This window comes from Pinus tabuliformis, chromosome 3_1 (assembly GCF_031772625.1).
Source record: "Pinus tabuliformis cultivar Carrire ecotype Pingquan chromosome 3_1, CPIR1, whole genome shotgun sequence".
Lineage (NCBI taxonomy): Eukaryota > Viridiplantae > Streptophyta > Pinopsida > Pinales > Pinaceae > Pinus > Pinus tabuliformis.
The window spans coordinates 44,360,475-44,383,333 of record NC_142301.1 but is presented as its reverse complement, the minus strand read 5'-3'; the positions used below and the strand labels follow the sequence as shown (position 1 = coordinate 44,383,333).

The 22,859-nt window shown below is 35.4% G+C and overlaps 1 protein-coding gene across 1 annotated transcript; it reads right to left on the bottom strand.

Annotated features, from left to right (window-relative positions):
* Nucleotides 1-12,037: 12,037 nt before the first annotated feature.
* On the bottom strand, nucleotides 12,038-12,972 carry LOC149185685 (uncharacterized). The gene is made up of 3 exons (XM_089412469.1): nucleotides 12,760-12,972; nucleotides 12,519-12,624; nucleotides 12,038-12,421 (listed from the first exon to the last, which is right to left on the bottom strand). The coding sequence occupies exons 1-3, from the start codon at nucleotides 12,847-12,849 to the stop codon at nucleotides 12,219-12,221; spliced, it is 399 nt and encodes a 132-aa protein (XP_089268595.1). The 5' UTR covers nucleotides 12,850-12,972; the 3' UTR covers nucleotides 12,038-12,218.
* Nucleotides 12,973-22,859: the final 9,887 nt, after the last annotated feature.

The window sequence follows — 22,859 nt, the reverse complement described above, 5'->3', positions numbered from 1 at the left end:
AACAAAAAATAGAGCAGTAGAAATGATTCTTCAAATTATCTCAAAAGTCTCCAATAATCTTAATACAAAATTACACTTTTTTGAATGGTCCATAAACTCTGTTTAAATAAGCAAATCATAAAAAAACTTTTCTATAATGGCTCTAACAGTCTTATCAATCCTAATCCATCCATACAGGTCGAAATCATCAAGTCTGGTTCACAAAATCAGGAAAAATCCCACAAAATAATAAATTTGCTCCTTTTTACTAGGAATTCCTGAATGACAGGTCAAGTTTGACCAACGTTGACCAGACTTGTTTTTTCTCAGTTTGACTGAACCAATAGGTGTTTCTTCATTTGTGGTTCCCAAGATTTCCAAATATGTGCTCAGATATCACCTAGGTGTCCTGCACATATGACTTCCATGAAGCTATTATGGGAATTTTTAATGCAGTCCAAATTTACTCTTAAAACCCAATTTTTACAAAAAATTCCAAAAATTGAAAAACTTAATTTAGTTACCTGAATATGAAAAATATGACTAAAATGAGGCATATATAGGTGAAATAGGATGGAATATGGTGGTAAATAAATGGATTTAGGATAGGCAAAGATGACCAAAATTGAGGGCCAACACTACCTCCAATATTTTTATGAAATTGAAATTCGAATTTCTCCTAATTAATTTGGGCAAACTTAAATTAGGAATTTCTTGTTGCATTTTCAACATCGTGGGTTTTCCCATTTGATTATTTTCTGGTTGGTGCTCATAATTCATTATGGTTGTGGTTTGGAACAAACGATCTGGAAGCCCTAGAATAACTTAGGTTGAGTTACTAGTCCTAGAGCCTAGGTTTGGACAAACGCTCTGGAGCCCTTGGTGGGTTGAGTTACTGGTCCCTAGAGCCAGGTTAGACAAACGCTTTGGAGCCCTAGAAGATTGTGGGTTGTGTTACTAGTTCTTGGAGCCTTGGATAGCTTGGGTAGAGACCGATCTACTTGGTGTTAGTGATGTCCGACCATGAGGTGGAGTTACTGGTTGAGAGTTGAGGTGGTTTGGCCTCTCGGGGCCCTAGTTTGGTTGTGTTTGGATTATTCCATGAGATCCCACATTCATGCTTCGAATATGGCATGAGGGTGATTGGTTGAAAGAGATATTTGGTTTAACTAAATCTATGGTTCTGTGGTACGTGGAAGCCCCTGACTTGGCTCATATTTTCATATATTAATAAGAGCTATTATTCTATTGTGATCCATGCATATTTATAGCAATTATGTTGGTGATATTATGGTTGAGTTTCCATGGTTGTTGTGTTGTTTATTTGATGGTTACATGATGTATGTTATTTATGGCCCCTCTCATGAATGGTTTAGCTATTGATTGGTTGATGAATGTATGGCTAATAAGTGTTGTTGCAGCTACATGGAGAGGGCATAGGGCCTTTTCGACGAATCTCAGATGAACCTCTAAATTTTATGATCAAATATGAATTCATGACCTGTAGCTTACATGTATTCCATGTGTTTTACGAAATTCCTAATATGTTCTGGTTAGCCTAGGTCAAGTTCTCAGTTGAGATTGAATTTTAACTTTGTCATTGTGTCAATTATGATTCTTCGGTGAGCTTATTGAATGATTGAACATATATATATTTTTAACCTATAAGTACTATGTACCCAAAGTGTTTATATGAGTAATTCATACCTCCAACTTCTCAAGGTCATAATTTTGGCATATGATCTTCATTTGACTAACATAATACCTTGTTTCAAAGATCTCCACGAGGAGGCTAATAAAAGACCGATAGATCGGTCTTGCACTTTTCTTGTCTCTTCGTTTTCCCTAAAAATGTTGTTTAGGCCCTCAAAACGACCTTAGAAGTTTAGAACCCGAGCAAACTACCAAAAATAGGAAGTTCTATTAAATTTAAGGAAATGAAACTAGAAAGAAATAGTGTTGGGTCAAGTTAGGATGATAAAAATATGATAATTGTGCATTGGGTGTTTGCAAGCAGTTCAATATGTGTGGACCCCATTTTCCATAAGTACATCTTGGAAATCGGGGAGTGATGCATATAATATAAGAAACATGCCGCTATTTTTAAATTAAAAACCCCACAATGGTGCACCATATTGTTTATGCACTGGGGCATTCGTATACAAGTTTAGCACAGGGGCGTCATGAGAGTATAGCACTAGACTAGGAAAAATGAATTTTATGACTGACATTTTTTTAAATTTAACCATTTTCTGGCGCTTTCGAGTAGTATACGCACTAACGTGCCTTATGTACTTAGCACACAATTATTTTTTTTATTATTTTTTAAAATAACTATGGCACAGTGCACCATATGCTATTAAGCACCGAGGTGTCTAGTTATAGTAACACACCGATGTGTTAGTGTATTATAGACACACTATTAAAAAAACATTCACTAAAACATCCGCCTACCCAACTCTACTGGAGACCTCTGCTACAAATGGATTTTGTTGAAAATGGCAACAAGAAATGCTAAAAATAGAAGTGCTAAAAATAGCAGTTTGGGTACCAGTGCTGGATTGGGCAACAGGGAATGAAAAATGGAAGTGCTAAAAATAACATTCTATTTTTAGCAGTTCAGGATGGATTCCTATTTTAGTCAGTCCCTGGACTAAAAATAGGAAGTAAAATTCGAATTTGATATTAACAACAGTTTGTAAATTAATTAATTAATTCATCTTGAGTTAATTAGTTAAGGAAAAACAAACTTGAAGTCTATGTGAGGACATGCAACAGTTTATCTATTAATTGAAGAATTTATCCATCAGTTAAAGAGATAAGGATGAGTTGTAATATTGAGTTGTAATTAGTTGGCTCAGTTAACTTAGTCAAGTCCAGTTAGATTAATTTAACAGTTTGTTAAATTAATGAGAGTTCAGTTAGTTAATGCTTGCATGCATGTAACTACTGTATTTCAGATAACTGAGTATTCACTCATGGATAAATCATGCATGTCAATTCAGACAGAGACCCAGTTGAGATCAAAGAAGGGATAATGTAATATCAATTAGATGAATATTTTTCCTATAAAGGAATCTCATTCATGATGAGAATTTATCCCCTTCAAGTTTGTGTAGTTAGATGAGAGGTTAGTGAGTGTGTGAAGAGGCTAATTCACACAGGTGGTAGCATTGGACCCCAAGGAAACTGCACAAGGAAATAGGAGGCTTGGAGGGCAGAGGAAAAGGTTTGTGAGAAGCCTTTGACTGTCTATGAGCAGCAGAGGGATTGTACTGAGAGCTGGATAGCTTCCGAGCTAAGGCTTTGTGTAATCCGGACTATATTTCCACTTGTATGATAATACAGAGATGGGGTTTTAGGTAGCTGTTTTCTCTGGGTAAATTCTTCTGTGTTATGTGTGATTGATTCCTTCTTATCAGTTATATGTGTTCTTATTGATGTTGCTCATGGTTGATTAAGCTTCCGCTAAATTGTTTGTAGAAGTAGATCGTGTGTTTTGCTTTAGTACATTCCATTACCAGGTTGATCTATAGGTGGGAAATTTCTACATGGTATTAGAGCTCGTTGATTTGTAGAAAAAGTTCTACATGGTATCAAAGCTAGCTGATTTGTAGGAAAAATTCTACAAAATTATACATGGTATCAAGCAAAGGTGATCAAGGAAGAACAGTTTCTTGAGAGGAGATTTCAAAGTTTTGAGTTTTGGGGCCGAGAGTTTGCAGAGCAAATTTGAAAATTTATGTACAAAATTTTCAAAAACAAATAGCAGATTTGGATTCCTTGCAGAAAAAACCCAAATTCAAAAAAAAAAATTGGCCGAATCGGAGTTCGAATGAGGGAGATATCACTGATTTAAAATCAGCTCTTTTTCTAGAAAATTTCGTGATGGCAGGAAAGTAGAAATAGATTGGTGTGCTAGCCAAGAACCTGTATGCACTTGAGGTACAAAATGCATGCAAAACCTTGAGGAGCAAGGAAACTGATGGAGACTTGGTGGTTGAGAGGGAGAGTACATTACCTCTCAACATGCAGTGCCAGAAGAAGTCTCAAACAATTATGGAGGAGCCACGATTGGTGTAGCAGCTTCAGGAGGTTGTGGAGCAGCCACAACAAGGGAAGCTGAGTGGAGATCGAGTAGACACATCTACTCATGCAAAGACCCCCAGTAGGGGGAAACTTCGAGCCAGGTGGGTAGAGGGATCAGATGCAGCCATACCTCCAGGTAGGAGGTGGGGTGATGTGGAGTGACCGTCCCAAGGAGGAGGGGCAGGATCCTTGAGGTACCCAACCTCTTTGATTCGACTTTGCTACAAGAGCCCTGATGAGGAGTAGCAGGACTGACTGATTGGGTAGAGACAAATGCGGATGGAGTGGCAGAGAGAGCTACAGTGTAGGAATCCCAAGACAGCACAGAGCTAGCAGGCTGCAGCAATGCGAGAGGCACAAGTGTGTTGCACCAGTGCAGGATGGCACAGAGAGGTGTGCAACGATGCAATATGCATGGAGATGTTGCAGTAGCGCAAAGGTCAGAGAGGGAGCACTTGTCAGCAGTAGGTAGAACTTCAGCATCAGAGTATGTTTCTAGCCCAACAGAGAGGTCAGTTGGGAGTTTTTTCTGTTCCAAGAGTTGCTGGAGCAACCACACTTGGTAGATGTGTTGCATGCAGAACATTCCAGAGGTACAGGATCAGGTTCGTGCTGAAGCCTTTCTTGTTGAGAGGGAGTGTTGAAAATGGCAACAAGAAATGCTAAAAATAGCAGTTTGGGTACCAGTGCTGGATTAGGCAACAGGGAATGAAAAATAGAAGTGCTAAAAATAGCATTCTATTTTTAGCAGTTCAGGATGCGTTCCTATTTTAGTCAGTCCCTAGACTAAAAATAAGAAGTAAAATTCGAATTTGATACTAACAACAGTTTGTAAATTAATTGATTTATTCATCTTGAGTTAATTAGTTAAGGAAAAACAAGTTTGAAGTCTATGTGAGGACATGCAATAGTTTATCTATTAATTGAAGAATTTATCCATCAGTTAAAGAGATAAGGATGAGTTGTAATATTGAGTTGTAATTAGTTGGCTTAGTTAACTGAGTCAAGTCTAGTTAGATTAATTTAACAGTTTGTTAAATTAATGAGAGTTCAGTTAGTTAATGCTTGCATGCATGTAACTACTGTATTTTAGATAACTGAGTATTCACTCATGCATAACTCATGCATGTTAGTTCAAACAGAGACCCAATTGAGATCAAAGAAGGGATAGTGTACTATCAGTTGGATGAAATTTTTTCCTATAAAGGAAGCTCATCCATGATGAGGATTTATCTCCTTCAAGTTTGTACAGTTAGATCAGAGGTTAGTGAGTGTGTGAAGAGGCCAATTCACACAGTTGGCAGCACTGGACCCCAAGGAAACTGCACAAGGAAATAGGAGGCTTGGAGGGCAGAGGAGAAGGTTTGTAAGAAGCCTTTGTCTATCTATGAGCAGCAGAGGGATTGTATTGAGAACTGGATAGCTTCCGAGCTAAGGCTTTGTGTAATCTGGACTATATTTCCACTTGTATGATAATATAGAGATGGGGTTTTAGGCAGGTGCTTTCCCTGGGTAAATTCTTTTGTGTTATGTGTGATTGATTCCTTCTTATCAGTTATATGTGTTCTTATTGATGTTGCTCATGGTTGATTAAGCTTCCGCTAAATTGTTTGTAGAAGTAGATCGTGTGTTTTTCTTTAATACATTGCATTACTAGGTTGATATACAGGTGGGAAATTTCTACATGGTATCAGAGCTAGCTAATTTGTAGAAAAAGTTTTACATGGTATCAAAGCTAGCTGATTTGTAGGAAAAATTCTACAAAATTCTATAGATTTTTGGGCTATTTTATAGGGGCTTCTGCAAAATCCTTTGTTAGAGGGTCTTTTCCTTGTAGTGATATTTTTTGGAGGGACATGCTAACCCTCAAGAGTTAAAAGAGAGAAATTTCATTTGGAACCCTCCATTGGGGCTTTTTACACTCTAAGGGCCCTTTGATTAGTCTTTCATTTCCCAGCTTCCAGATCTTCTATGCCTTGCTCCTTAACCTTTGATAGCCTAGATTTTCTGGTGCACCCATGACCTTCGAAGGGACCCAGGCTAAGCAAGAAAAAAACTGAAACCAATGTATCGTTTTGAGAGGAAATCATCTAAGGGAATAAATTATAGACCATATTTCTCAGACCAATTGGACCATAAGAGTCTCTAGAGGGGGAGGTCACAAGCAAGGAGTGGTTACGCGAGATCAGAGAACAGGAACACGACATTTAAGAAATCATGGAGGAAGATAGAAGGGTATGAATCAGGGACAAAGAAACATGAGAACCCACAAAGGGACCAAGCTGACCATCATCACAAGCAGAGGAGCATGTAAGATTCTTAATGAGAACAGGAGATGGAATGTCAGAAGAGGGATTAGGGATATTACTTGGGATTGAATTCAACCTCCAAATATCCCCAAGTTCTGGAACCAATTCCCTCTTTTTATTTTCATGATGGTTGAAGGTGTTTGGATTTTCAATTGTCCCTGAAGGTTGACCATTTTCCATATTATTTTTACTTTGTTCTAGACTTCCAACTGGCAAACACTAAATCTTCCCTTACTTTTGGAGATCACAATCTTTTATCAAGTGCCCATATTTGTGGCACCTATGGCATATGAAAGAAATGCCTTCATAATTCAGCTCCTAGTTTAATTCCTTCTCAACTCCCAAGTCGATTCCTCTAGCAAGCCCTCCCTTAAATCCATTAAAACAAGATACAAGTTGTAATCATAACCTTGATCTCCAAAGATGAGTTGTCATGTGCTAGATATTTTCCCAGACTATTCTCGATGTCCATAAAAACCTGTTTATCCGAATAGTGGAGGGGAAGGCCTGGAATCCAGACCCACAAAGGAGCTAAATCCATTCTCTCACGTTTTTCATTGTACAAAGGCGATCGTAAGTTGAAAATCTTAGGTGACGAATCAATGCTCCATATTTTTTGTGAGATTGATTTTGCATCTTCTGAATCCTTAAATTTGAGGTGTATCCACCATCTCGCTAATTGAGTTACCCTAGGAGGAGATTTGACTCCAGTTGCAACTCCTCGGCAACCATTTCTTTCAGGGTGGGAAGATTGAATCTCCTCTCATAAACCCGCCCAACCAATGTTCTTTATACAATCTCTTGGGCCTTCTACATTGGAGCGTCCAACCCTAGGAACATAGAAACGTTCATGTTCTTAGCCCTTTTGGAGCATCTATTGGTTTTCGTTTATTTCCCCTTTTGGGGTTGACAGGAAAACTTCCTTGTCCCTCCGAGGACTTGACAATCTTTGGCTTATAAACCTTGCCCTCTAAGCCTGGAACAATTTGGTTCTTATCGACCTCGCCATAAGAAAATCCCATAGCAGGTTATTTTCCAAGTGTTGTTGAGTCACAAGATGTTGCAGAAAAGGAATCGTTACATCTCCTACAAGAAGAAACCCCTCACTATCAATGAGACCCTCATAAATACCATAAAACAAAGAAGAAAAAGGAAATTCCCCAGTCGAAATATGAATAGGCAGGATGAAATTTGACAAGGAGGGGACTAGAAGCTTAAAGGGGACCCATAAAATATCAATCGATCCTTGGTTCCATGCCTCCTCGCCTTGGTTTGGAACTCCATTAAAACCTCTGCCCCCTGTCTCCATATATGATATATGTATCTTTGGCCCTCCATTGGGCCTCCAAACATATTTCCTTATCGCCATTCCTGAAAGAGACCCAGGATGGTCCTCCATGTCTACCCAAGCCTCTGCTAAAAACCCTTGGAAACTTTCCAAGTTGAAAATATGCTTTGTGGGTCTTCCCTTACCTATTCTTTAGGGTCGTATTCTGGCTCCAACTCTTACTCAACGAACTCCTCCTCGACCACATTCAGATAAGGAGAAAAAACCAACTAGTCAACCTTGTCACCCATTCCTCCTTTACTTCGACCGTCACCCAACTGGAACACTATACAAAACTCGCAACGGTTCATTGAGTCTCGCCTTCCATAGTTAACTTGTGAAGGAAACCCTAGATTGGCAAGGGATGGGATAGTCACGTGCCTTCGATTTACTGTCCGCAGCTCGAAAGGTGACCAATTAAACTTGATCAACCCTTAACACATGCGAGCAAGGCCTCAAGGCTCACCCAAGTAATTAATTGTCTAGGAGTTTAACTATTGTTAGAATAATCTAGGCATTAAAATAATGAAGCTTAAGGGGTATGCTCATTGGTAATTTTATGCCTTCCTATGGTGGAAATGTTTTGATAAAGATAGATGGGATGCCTTGATTGGAAAATATTTTTAAGCCTTCAGAGGTCTTTGGGAAAAGTTTTTTCCCTAGTGGAGAGATTTCCTTCCTTTGAAATTGGCTGAGAAGCTTAGCAAAAGTTTTTGAATTTTGGGGTCTAACATTTTGGATTTCAAGAGTTATGTATTGGAAGTTTAAAAAATTTAGGGTCATACCTTTATGAGAGCTAAAATCAAAAAAATTCAAGGGTCAAATCAATGAATAGATAATACCAAGATAAATAATATTAAGTAAATGTGAAAGGCAAATTCTTTGATGATATTATTAGTATGGGTATCCAATTAAAATTGTATAAGACAATTCCATTTCCATTTTTTTCCTTTATGGAAGAGTGATCTAGCCACCAATGGCATGTTATCATCTGGATTGGGATGCTATCACAAGGATTGTGCGACGATGCTCCTTGGGATAGTTTCAATTCCTGTAGCCTAAACTCCTCTTGGGATAGTTTTCAATTCGCTAGCCTAGACGCCCTTTGGGATAGTTTTTAATTCCCCCACATGTGGCTTCTACCCTCAACTCCTCTCAATGAGGTCTACACCTCATGATTTTTTAATTTTTTTGGTTGGCTAACCTAGGGGGATTTGAGCCAACAACATTTTCTCAAATAGTGGATTAATAATAAGCTCATTCATTGTCAATCCAAAGCCCTGGGACTAATTTTATTTCCAATTATCAATATAAATATCCAATACTTTTACTTATCCTAAACTTTTAATGAAAATTAAACCTCATATATCTGATACTTTTTTTTTCATACATAAGATAATAATTTCAATGAAGATTAAACCTCATATACCTCATACCTTTTTTCCATACATAAAATAATAATTTTTCATACCTTCATACCTTTTTTCCATACATAAAATAATAATTTTTCATACCTTCTTCTGACAAGATGGTAGTCTAGCTGAGTAGCCAGTTGGTCGAAGCCCCACGCCAAATTGTTGGCCCTGTATCCTCCTCAGGGACATCTAAGTCAAGCTCCTTATGAAAAAATTGACTAGGTGTGTGACCACTTCCTAGAAGGTAAAAGGCCGGTGGCCAAAGCTAATCAGCCGAGAGTCAATGACCTAAATATTTGGAATAATTTTTCATAGTCGGTTGGTAATAGAAATAAAAAACTACATTTTCTCGAGTGTGGTTGCAATAGAAATATTTTTTTTTAACTATATAATGAATCGATAACTGCCAGGCCTAAATTATAGGAGACCAAAACTTAAACAATAGATAATTAATTTTGGGTGGTGGGACACTCGATATAATAACTAAATTGCAAACTTTATGGTGTGGGACACTCGATATAATTAGTAAATTACGAACTTTAAAGTGAATGCTTTTACATAGAGATTCGTGTCCCGTGAGTTGTATCAGATTTGCTACGTCAACTTTCCAGTGATATTCCATTAATGAGTCCAATGCTTCGCATCTCACAAACAACAGAGACCCCATCACGAGGAACAGAAGACTGAATGTTGGGGATTGCATTTAGGTTTTGAATACAGTGAAGGAGTAATCTATAATTTCGTTGTACCTCTTCTGCTTCCGCTAAATGGCAGCAGTTAATAGGTTAATATACAAAATTCTTGGGGAAAGGATTTCCTTTCCAGTTCAAATCAGTGCACGAGAATTCTCTGCCAACGAGTTGTCTTCGTTTTTCCGGTGGAGTCTGTGTTCTCAAAATGAGTTGTCTTAGTAAGTTTTTTGGAAGGTTTTTTAGTAAGTTTTTTGGAAGTTTTTCTGTGGTTTTTTTTATAATTTTTCTATAATTTTACAAAAATTTATTTAAATCACAAGTCTGATGTTTAATTCTTACACAATTTTTCAAAGTGTTAAATCTATACATACAATCAAAACCCGAATTTTCAAAATATTGTTGTGAGCGAAAAACACACCTAAAACACAAAAAAGAAAAAAAATCATACAGGTAAAACGGGGAGGGTACATGAAAAAAGGGCTTGATCCAGTGAAGACAGGCCGTGGGAACAGCGAACGACCAGAATTAGTTGCACAAAATAGAAGGGAGCCGGTATGTAAAAGTATCATGTGTGTTAAATATATAAAGATATTCACTGTATAAAATATAAGAATTTAGAGTTTACTAAACAGAACTATAGCAACTATAACAATTGGGCATTTAAAAAAATCTTAAGTTAGTTTACAGCTCACGACAATTAATATGCATGTTGTAAAAACTAATATATAAAAAAAAAAGGTATTTTTACAGCATCAGAGTATTGATTGCATTTATAAAGGAGCTAAAACAAATCTGAAGTTTACAGTTCACAACAATTAATATGCGTGTTGTAAAAACCATACATATAATTAAAAAAAAAAAAAATTACAGCCATCAATACTTTGATTGCATTATAAAGGAGGTTGTTCTTGCCAGGATTATTGGTTCACAAGACGTAGTGTGTTTGTTTTTTCAATGATTGCTCCTTATAGTCTATAAGGAGCCTAATAAGTGACGTGTTTAAAAGTATAGTTTTAAGAAATATTGGTAGTATACCCAGAGAAATATGGTGCTTTTACTATATTTAACTAAAAAGCAACTTCTAATAATCTTCAATTTTTTTCCTTCAAAAATAATTTAAAAATAAAAATAATAAATATGAACATATAAATCTGTTCACAATTTATTAATAACTATATTTTTAATCATATAATTAATTTACGAAGTATTTAAAAATAATTACTAAAAACCTTTTCATAAAATTATAAATTAATAATTTAAAAAAATTAAATAAAACAAATTCTACGTTAATAAAATTAAAATGACCTTATGATATAAAGAAAACTGTATATTATATGTTATTTCTTATCAGAATATCAGAGAAACCATATAATTTTACACTTTGAAGTTTAAAAAACCTTCCACTTAAGTTCAAAGAAATCATGCATATTTAGATGAATAATGTAAATGATATACAATAGATAATTTTTCTTTTCATCACTCTAAGCTACTTTAAATGGAGAGATTTATACCTGATGTTTATGGTTACAAATTCATAACTCTCGTTCAATATCTCGCCAGGTATCCATTGAAAATGGATAAGCTTTTACTAGATTTTATATTTATAAAGCTATTTTTGATACTTTCTAGTTAAAATTGTTTAGAATTTGGTAAGATTTACTTTCTAGTTAAAATTGTTTAGAATTTGGTAAGATTTACTGAAATTATAAGCTGTAAATTTTTCACAATCAAAATATCTTTTAGAAGTGTTAAATTCATAGTAAAAATCTAATTTAAAAAGATAAAAAATAAAAAAGAAATTCACGGAATTCAGGCTAGGATTTACTGAAATTATAAATTTAAGCTATAAATTTTTCACAATAGGAATTTTTAAAAGCGTTAAATTCATAACAAAAATCCAATTTGGGCATTTGGTTATCTGCCGCTTGGACATACTTGATTTTATCAGTCACAGGATTCTGAAGGGATTAATCAGATTATTATATTTTCTTTGTTGATTTTTCTCTGGGAAAAACAAAAATCTAATTTAAAAAAATAAAAAATCGCCGAATTCAGCCAATATCTCTAAAAATTATCATAGTTAGACAAGGCCATTTCACTCTCAAGTCCAAATCTAAGCGAATTTAGATGTCTATGACCAAGTTCCCAGATCAGTCATATAGAATAGGTATAAAAATAATGACCGTGGATGGAAATAACAGAGAGAGAGATAAAACAAAACCCAGATCCATATAAAACCAACCATATAATATTTAGAGGGGCAATCTGTGTCATTTATACAGATTTAATTATACTTGCATCTAATTGTCCACGAGCTTCGGCTCAGATGGGAAGCTGTAGAAGCCAAACCATGAAATTCGTGACGAACATTCTAAACTAATCCCTACTGAATCACCCATGAGTTCATTTATCGTAAAACCCTAGCGCGAGGCACGTTGTCGGAATCAGAACGATCCTGGTCGAGTCTCTGATGGCGCACTTGAGCCGCTGCATCTTCTAACACCTGCTCGGGCGCCGCCTGCCTACAATCATTCTCCCCTTTTCTGTTTTTCATGTTTCTGGAATAGGAGGAGAAGAACTCTTTGTTCTCTTTCTCCAATTCATTCCACACTGCAAATTACAAAAGGTAACTAAAAGACATGGACATGATAGGGATTCTAATTGGTGTGAAGCAGCACAGCAGTGTGTAGGGGTTATAATTAAATACCTGTGATGGTTATGACTGGTAAGATATTGGCGTGCTTTGAAAGCGCCTCCACGCATTCTCTCTGATCCATGTTGAAGAGAAGGCATTTTTCAATCAAGTGTTGCACCTGCATCATCAGCACCCTCCACCCATTTTTGACTTAATGACGATTCAACAATGTATACCAAAATCTATGAAGAAATCGAGGGCATTTCTGGTTGCGATTACTATAATTTGATTACAGAGTTATCCACTTACTCACCAGCAGAATATATGAAGACGAAGAAGATGACGAAGATTCATCGGGTTTGCGAGGGCGGGGTGATGCTGGTGATGCTGCAGGTGCGGGCATTTGAAGGTTCTGGAAAAGCTGCAACTATTATTATTTGCATTTGAAGGTTCTGGAAAAGCTGCAACTATTATTATTTCCTTTTGTAACAAATTCGATGAAGAGGGGAATAAAATGTGAGTACAAAGAAGGAAAGGTGAAATTTGGATGAAAATGAAAGGCGTAGTGTAACTAGTGGAAATGCCTGTTGGCGGGCAGCAGACCCACGTGGTGAGTGCAAAGCTATTGGTTGACATTAATCTGGTATGTAGGATAATTATTAATTTAATATTTTGATGAACTAGTGTTATCCTCGTACAAGATGGATAGGAGATTTGTATGTCACGTGGTGTGGGGTCCACGAGCGTCTGACCTTCGTTTCAGACGCCGCCCCGTGGTCAGGCAGGTTCCTCGCCATGGATCCATCAGAAGGCGGTATGTTTCAAGGTTTTAGTAGACCGGAATTTTAAAATTTTGAAATAATAAATTTTATTTAGTTATTTTTTTTTTATTGTTGAATTGAGGCTTCTGTGATCCACATCAAGTTTGTGAGAAAAAGTTTTTTGGTGTAAATTACATGATAATACATTTGTCTAAGCGTTTCGAACCAACAAGTGTGGTTCATCATCAAGACAAGTTGAAGAATCAAATCTTCGCTGCAAATTAAATACGGAGAGCACATCGTCCAACCAACAAGTGTGGTTCATCATCAAGACAAGTTGAAGAATCAAATCTTCGCTGCAAATTAAATACGGAGAGCACATCGTCCAACGGCTAGGTTTGACTAATTGGGTTAGACTAGACAAACGGTTATAATTGACCAAAAAACGGCTAGATTTGACCAATTAAATTGTTTAACTTTAATAATATTATTATTATGTTAAAACAAATATTATTTTAATATTTATCCAGAGTTATTTTAACTAAAAAGGATTATGGGTTGACACTATTTCATTTAGGGAATATTTACCCTAATTTATATAATAACTATTAGTGAATGAAAGGTTTTAATCTAAACTAATAATGATAGATTAATAGTATTAGTCTTCTTCTTAATGGCTTGTTTAACTGATTAATATAAATTCAACAGTAAAGGAATTAATTATTGTTTAAGCTAGATTGTTCAAATTAGATGTGTATAATTAGTAATAGTATGGATATAAATATTAGTTATTATTATATTATTGTAGTTGTAATAAAGTATTATTCTTATCATTAATGGTTAGTTTATCTAATGGAATAGATCTAGGGATGATATTATTAGTAAGGAATAATATAATAGTGTTATAATAATAGTATTATTATAATTAAAGGTTTGTGTAACTAATTAATAAAAAGATGAATGTACATTCATGCTTGTTTTATATTTCTTATATAAATATATCATGCTTTTTCGTCTTGAAAAAAAACTAATTAATAAAAAGATGTCTAATGGGAACATCAACTTGCGATTAAAATATTAGACTGTCTCTTAAACCAAAAGAGAATTACAAAGAGGAGTAAGGAAATACGGTTAAACAATCAAGAAAAAGATATTAATAGAGGAAGGGGAGGAAGGGAAAGTAACGACTAGGAAGAGAGCATTGGGATCCAACAACTACTAATCTTTCAGCCATCATCTCTATTGAGATTGCTTGGTCTTCTTTCAATCTCAATTGCCTCCCTAAATTTTCGGTGATGGAATTGCGCCACCCTTGCAATAACCTTGGCCTCCTCAATACACACATGATGCTTGGTCTTCTCTGCATGCTCTGCTAGTGCAGAAGACTTTGTTCTCCCGTGCTTTAGGTCATTAGCGTGCTCATTAATCCTTTGATTAATAGAGCGTCCCATCTCACCAATATAGGGGGTCCCACAGGAACAAGGAATAATATAAACACCCTTCATGTCCTTAGGATCAATAGGATCCTTTACTGACCGGAGGGATTTACGAATGGTGTTGAGGGGTCTAAAGGTCGTGGGAACATTATGCTTCTTAAGAACCCAAGTAATCTTATCAGTGGTCCCTTGGACAAAAGGTAGATGGACCCCTGGGACTCGTTCTTTAGGCTCTTTTTTAACAACCGAATTTCTGGAAGCTTTAAGGAAAGCCTTCTGACCAAGGTGTCTACTATAACCATTCTCAACAAAGACATTAAGGAGATGGGATTTTTCTTTATCAAAGCTCTTTTCATCAGAGATCCTTAGGGCACGAGTAGCGAGGGTGTTGAGAATGCCCAACTTTTGAGCTGGGAAATGATGGGAACTGGCATGAAGATACTACTCTGTATGTGTTTTCTTCCAAAACACTTGATAGGAGAGGGAATCGTCAATATTCTTTGAAATAAGAATATCAAGGAAAGGGAGGCAACCATCGACTTCCTGCTCCATTGTGAACTTAATGGAGGATGATTGACGATTGAGATGATCGAAGAAGAGATCTAACTCCTCTTGGCCATGGGACCAGATGACATTAGTGTCATCTACATATCTTTTCCAGAGCTTTGGTACGAGATGGGCTGAGGCCAAAGCCTTGGATTCAAAATCCTCCATAAAAAGATTAGCAACAATAGGGGATAGGGGCGAGCCCATGGCAACACCACAGGTCTGTTCGAAGAACTCGCCCTCAAAACTGAAAAAAGTGGAAGTGAGACAGATCTCAACTAACCAAGCAGTATCGGGATCCGTTAGGCGGTTGATCACTTCCAAGGCCTCATTAATAGGGATACAAGTGTAAAGGGGGACTACATCAAAACTAACAAGAATTTCCTCAGTGTCAAGCTTAATGTCCTTGAGTTCTTCAACAAAGGATGCAGAGTCTTTGATGAAGGACTCTCTACGAAAAATTAAGGGTTTAAGCTTTAAGGCAAGGAATTTAGCCAGAAGGTAGGTTGGACCACCAATGGTGTTGACAATGGGCCTTAGGGGAGCCCCCTCTTTGTGAATTTTAGGAAGCCCATATATTCTAGGAGTAATGAGACTGCTCTCAATGAGTTTATGGCAAAGGAAACTCACTGAGCTATTGGACTTGATGGCGAGAGCCACAGTCCTAGAAATCTTCTTTAGTGGGTTTTTGGGAAGCCTTTTATAGCTACCACTATTATAAAGATGATCTAACGTCTTCTTGCGGTAATCATCTTTGTCCAGGATGACAGCAACCCCTCCTTTGTCGGCCTTCAGAACAACAATATCTTTGTTCTAGTTTAAGGATCTAAGGGCCACAAATTCTTCTTTGCTGAGGTTACTCTGAGGGGGCTTTGCCTTTCTAAGGACAACGACACAATCTTGTCTAATAGGGTAAAATATATTATGAGGTAGGATTTTATTAGTATTGGATGTTTTTGGGTCTTGGATTGTTATATGTGGAGGAAGAGATTTATTCGAAATTAGTTACGTTTATTCTAATTTTTAATTAAATTGATTAATGAAAAAAAAATTATGAAATGACATGAATTTTTGGACGTATAATGTTGTTATTATTGTTAAAATATATTTTGGAAATAAATTGTGTAGATGCTGGTGGTATGGGGTCCATCAAAAGGCGGCATATTTTAAGGTTTTAACATCCATGGATTTTAAAATTTTGACATAATAATTTTTATTTAATTAATTAATATAGTGGGGAAATCTATCATAACTACGAGTGAATGTAGGTTGAGTCATCACTCTTATTTAAGAAAAACCACACCACATGTAATTACTTGTTGGTGGTGCGTAATGAAGCATGCTTTCACGCCTACTGTTACCCTGTTTCCTTATATCCAAGGAAGACTAGCTCTTAACAAAGCAAAAACAGTGTTAGAACATACATAAGTTTGAGTTGTTGACATGTATAGTTTTATTATTTAAAATTTTAATTGTACTATATAAATTGATATGTTTAAAATGTCATCCTAGTATGTTTATTTTGAAATAAGATTTATTTATTTATTTTTAATTTATTTATCAATAATTATTAGGTGGATGATAGGGATTTAACTTTAGAATAATTCAGATATTAAAGTAGTAGAAAAGAGTATTAATGGGTAGGTAGGTTTACAAATTTTGCACATTTCACAACTCAAATTTGTGAATCTAATCAATTACTTTTGAATTTAAAAAAAAAAAAAAAAAAAAAAGAAACGAAACGAAAAGTTTTTGAAAAATCTTTTAAAACTTGTATTTATATAATGAAGTAGCGAAATCAATGGAACTGCATAGGAATAACCTTGGGAAATTGGCAGTGAAGGAGGAGATTTAGTAAGCGGGAGGCAGCGGAGATTTGAAGCTTGCACCCTGACAAGGGATTCAAGTATAGGTAAATGAGCTAAACGAACATGAACCCGCATTCTAATATTTCTATAGCAATGGCGGAGAAGCTAAGTTGCTTCGAAGTCGAGCTGCCCATTACGAATATAGCAATTCCCCCGCAGATTAAGCAGTTGCTGAATTTGCCATCGCACACAACTTGCTGATGGACAAACGTCACCTAGATTCAGAAAATTTAGGGGTTTCGATTAGCAGGGTTAGTGACTATGAACGCAGCCTACTGAGGCGCACATAGTTTAATCCCTTGGCTGTAATGGTGCTCTTTATGTGTTTCAATGGCTGCCCCATTACAATGTTGGTTCTTATTTTTAAGTGTTAGGTTAATTTTAAGTTTAGGGTTAATGTGCGATGTTTACTTTTAGCTTTCAAAGTGTTAGTTTCATTTATACTTATGTTGAACCATTAGGGTTTCTAGTGATAATCATCAGGAGCTTCTACTCTTCTTCTTTTACATGTAGCTATAGTATCGGGTGAAACTTTTGAATATTGTCAGATAAGTAAAATAGTGATAAGATAGTGGATTGTTCTTTGAAAGCCGTCCAAAAAAAATAAAATAGTGGATTGTCTGAGTACTGTGTATAGAGTATATATTTAATATTGTGTATATTTTCAGATTGTTGTGATGTCAAAATGCAACCTGTTTAAGATGATAAGAAACCAAACTGCGTTGCTAAGTTCTTTGTATATTCTTAAAATATTTGCAAAAGGTATTTGATTTCTGAAATATTTGTTATTACTGAGAAAATGTTTTTTTTGACGTGGAACATTTCTGGTCTATTTGGAGGCCACTCTTAAGAATCTCATATGCACTTTGATTTTTGTCACTTTAAAGGTGGTCAAATGTAATAAGAGTGAAGTGCATAACAAAAACTTTGATAAATGTAGGAATGTGTTATTTTAATTATATTTTTTATTGTAAAAATAGGTTTAACTATGAGATTGAGGTTACACCCTTTTTGGGGGAACTGTTGGATGGAAAAGAGCACAATTTGGTTTCGGCGTGACCAATGCTCTGGATGTTTGGTTTATAGATGTGAACTTGCACCTGTGGCTTGATGGGAACTCTAGCAGTGCAATCATAGGGCAATTGATTGGACACGACGAGCCACAGTTGGAGTTGTCTTTGGTGTCAAACTTGAAAGAGCTTGATGGATCATTTCACACATTTGGCAATAGGCGGATCTCTTCCTCTGGCTGGGTAGAATCCTCTCATGGCAAGCTCACTACTAATACTTCGCAAGAGTTCAAGTATGACAATTTAATGACTTTTCAAGCACTTGGAGAGTGACAGATTGTGAACCAAACGATAGTAACCAATAGTAAGGTTATTGTAGAGGCAACCACAAGAATAGAATTATCCTCTGAAGTTGATGACTTCTTCACTTTATATTTAGATTTCAATGCTCCTATGGCTGTAATAAATGTTTCAAATGTACTTAATAAAAATGTATCCATTGTTGACTCTAGTGGAACGTTCTTCAGCCCTCTGAATAATAATCAAAATGCAGGCGGAGACGATACGATCACCAGCACCCAACAGACGTACAATTATCAAAGCATTCAAGGTTTCTATTCCAGGAAAGTTAAAGCAATCAACTCAGCACTTGGGATCAAATCCCACAAAGCAATTCTATACCTGCTCTTCAAATTCCTTCAAGCTTTTGAAAGTAAAACCAATGAATTATCAATATAATTTTACAATAATAAAAAACAATTAGAAGGCCTTTAGCCAGCTCAAATTGCTCATCCGTTAGGCTTGAACCAACATCTCTTCTAGAGAAATTCAACAATTCTAATTTAATAATCCTATCGGCCTCTCTTTGTACCTTTTGGGACAATTGCTAGTATATATATATATATATAACCGAGATAACTACATTTACAAATAGGAGGTGTCTTTAGAGCGATTTTTTGGACTTTTCAAGAGGAAAAACTCATCAGAAAAACTTCCAAAAAGTGCCACTAAAGAAAACTAGTTTACGAATATAATGTAAATCGATTAAATATGAGTAAAACAAAAAATGGATAATATATATTAGTAAATTTTATGACTAAAAGCAAAATCAGGACAAACTAACCAAAAAAATATGGGGGTAAAAAATGAGATAGTTAACTAAATACAATAAATAAACATCAAAATATATATATAAAAAAATAATGATTAAGGTGTATGATGTGTTTTCAACATTGATTGTGCTTGGAATCTTTTCATTATTAAAATTATGAGGATTGTTTTCAATCTTTAATATTTTTTAAATGATATTGCATGAGTGAGAAGGGGTTGAGGTAAGAATTTTGTTTTCATCAAAATAAAATAGGTTATTAGATTTAAAATAAGTTGGTCAACAATATTTGATTTAATGGTGTCAATAATATCTTAAGGTGGGATTTAAAAGATCTATTGGTTTGGCCTATGTATGGTTTTTTCTAGGAGCAACAAATTTGGTAAATATTCTTAGGACATTTAGACATTTAGGAGTTAGTTGAGTTCAACTTGGCTTAATGTACCTATTAGGTAAAAATGTGTTTTTTAGTGTGTTTATTTAGTATGCATTATTTTCATTGTAATCTAACGGGTAAATATGTTTCAGACATAGGCTTTTCAAATTATACATTACTATGGCTTTCAAATTTTGCATAACTAGGGTTTTAAAATTCCACAAAAATAGGGTTTTCAAATTCAACAAAACTAAGACTTTTCAAATACCAAATAATATTCTCCCCACCTTCTCATATTTATGCTTACACTATATTTTTTAGAAAGAGAGTCAGGGATTGGTTGATAGAATGTAGTAGTTCTTTACATATAATCTCGTGTATATTACAATGAATATCTTGCATATCTTCTCATGTGTATTGCAGCCAAAATATACAATGGTCAATTTAGATTATGCGTGTTTGTTATGGTGTGTTAATTATGTGCGTCATATAAGAACATTAATTATGTGTCACTTATGGTGCATTGCTAATGTGCATTGATGGATATGTGTTGATGGTCATAGTTCATTGCTTATGTGCATCTCTTATGTCTTGTCAATTAAGGTGAATCAATTACAGGTGATACCTAATATGGTGTATCATGGCTTTAGTGCATTGATGCTTAACTATGTCACTAATGGTAAGTATATTATGGCATATTGACTATGTGTTTCCATTTAAAGAGTATCACTTATATACATTTATTATGGGGCATCACTTAATTATGTCACTTATGTGTGTTTCTTAAGTGTCTCAGTTATGGGAGTCTCTTATGGTGTGTTGGGTATAAACTAGTCACAATGGTCTAAACAAAAAATCCTTCCAAATAATGCTTCATTAGCTCATAACTTTTATAAATATGATGATCAATATATCATCCCAAGGAATGTGCATCAAGACAAAACTTATGTTGACCTATTAACAAAACTTGGGTTTTTCAAATTAATCTTGAATATACATTGACAAATATTGCCAAATTGTGATGCAAGGACAATATGGTATGTCTACTTACATTTTATAATTATGCACTCACATTTGAAATATTAGTGTTGGACTTTTCACGCACAACTCTTAGCATTTTTCCTTCTATTCTATCCACCTTCTCATATTTATGCAAGCACACTACATTTTTTAGAAAGAGAGGCGTCAACTTATTTTCAACATTAGGGATTAGTTAATAGAATAATAAAGTTTCTTACATATTTTCATGTCAGGCTTTGGTAACTCCACAAATAGTTATTTCTCCATTAAGAAAGATCACTAATATATACAAGGAGAGGTAGACCCTTGGAATTCATATTCCGGTGTCTCTTCGTTTTCTTTATTCTCATATATACATTATTTACAATATTTTCACAATCCATAAAGATTAGGTATCAACATTCCCCCCTTAATCCAAAGGGATGTTGGTGAGTCCAAGCATCATTATGAATCTTTCAAACTTTTATGTTCCAAGCACTTTGGTGAAGATGTCTGCAAACTATGCATTTGTGGAACAATGGTGTAGTTGAAGAGCCTTGGCCTCAACATGATGTCGAATCAAATGATACTTTGTATTGATATGCTTGGTTCGATCATGGAACTTTGGATTATTGGTCAATTTTATTACAGAAGTATTGTCAATCAAAAGAGGAGTAGAATGCATTTGTTTCTCTTGCAAATCTTCTAGAATTTTCCTGAGCCACACAATTTCCTTGTTTTCTTTTTCAACTGCCACATATACTGCCTCTGTTGTGGAATCTACTAGAACTGACTATTTGCGTGACCTCTAGGAGACAACTACTTATCCATGACTCATAACATAACCTAAAGTAGATACTTCATTTTCTTTCTCCATCAAAATTTGAATCAGAGTATCCAATTAAGCTGAAGTCATCCAACTGTGTATACTTGAGTCCCAAGTCTTAAGTTCCATTCAAGTACCTTAGAACTCTTTTTGTAGCAGAAAAATGACCCTCATAAGGTTTTAGCATAAACTTGGAAAGGATTCCAACAACAAATGAAATGTTTGGTTTGGTAGTAGTGAGGTAGTTAAGACTTCCTACAAGTTGTTTGTACTTTGTTGCATCCTCAAATTCATTTCCTTCTTTGGATGTGAGCTTTAAATTTTTTTCCATCTGAGTGGTCAAAGGATTTCACTCATCCATGCCAAATTTGTTGAACAAACCTCCAATGTACTTCTTTTGAGAGAGAAATATAAACTTCTGATGTTGTGTTACTTCAATACCTAGATAGTAGTGAACATATCTCAAATATGTCATCTAAAAATCGTTCCTCAATTATTTCTTTATAGATGCAAGCATATTTCTTTATGTAAGCATTTTTCAGTCCTTTGATATTAATGAAATGAAGTTTTCTTATATATAACAGAATGGAAATAAACTAGCTCAGGCGATGGTAGCTTATCTCTTAGAATAAATGTGGCAACTACATGCCTCTGAACTATGTTACAATGAGGCTAGTGGCCTTTTTATCATTGACAAATAATGAGAAACCCTAAACATCCAAAATCCTAACCCTAGGAGATGAAACGCCAAAAGCTCGTGGTCCCATTGTGGTAAGTTGGAATGTTAACTTCTTGGGGTTGTAACATTGGCATACGATCTCTGTTTGGCTAACATAATACCTCGTTTCGAAGATTTCAAAGAGGAGGCTGAGAATAAATTGCTCATTTAATTTGACACTTTTCCAGACTCTCTGTTTTCCCTAAAAACCTCTTTTAGTCCCTAAAAAGACTTCGGAATTTTAGGACCCAAAAACTGCCAAAAATAGTAGGTTGTCCTACAATTAAGGAAAATAAAAAGAAACAATAGTGGGGGTCCAAGTGGAATAGGCGGGTGGCAACCAATATCCACATGGATCAGTTGATGAAATTGTTGCCTCTTTTCTCCACCATTGTTATGGATGCTCACAAATTTTATTTTAGGCTTATTTGAATCTATTTTGTTAATCTTTCCTACATTTGAATTCACATATCCTTTTTAAAGGTTAGAGATAGATTTGTTCATTGCTATGTTCCTCTTAAGCTTTTCAAGTTGCTGGTCTTTTTCTTCAAGTTGCTTTCTCAATTTATCTGCTACATTTTCAAGTGCTTCTACATAATCTTTCTTTTCCTTTTGCTTGTTACACATTATTTCTTCATTTGTTTTTGAATCTGCCAGCTGGGTTCTCAAGGTAGTGAGCTCCTCTTTGAGATTTTTCTTTTTCTCATCACAAATTTGTAACCTTTTCTTATGATCTCTACATGCAACTGTTATTTTATCTACCTG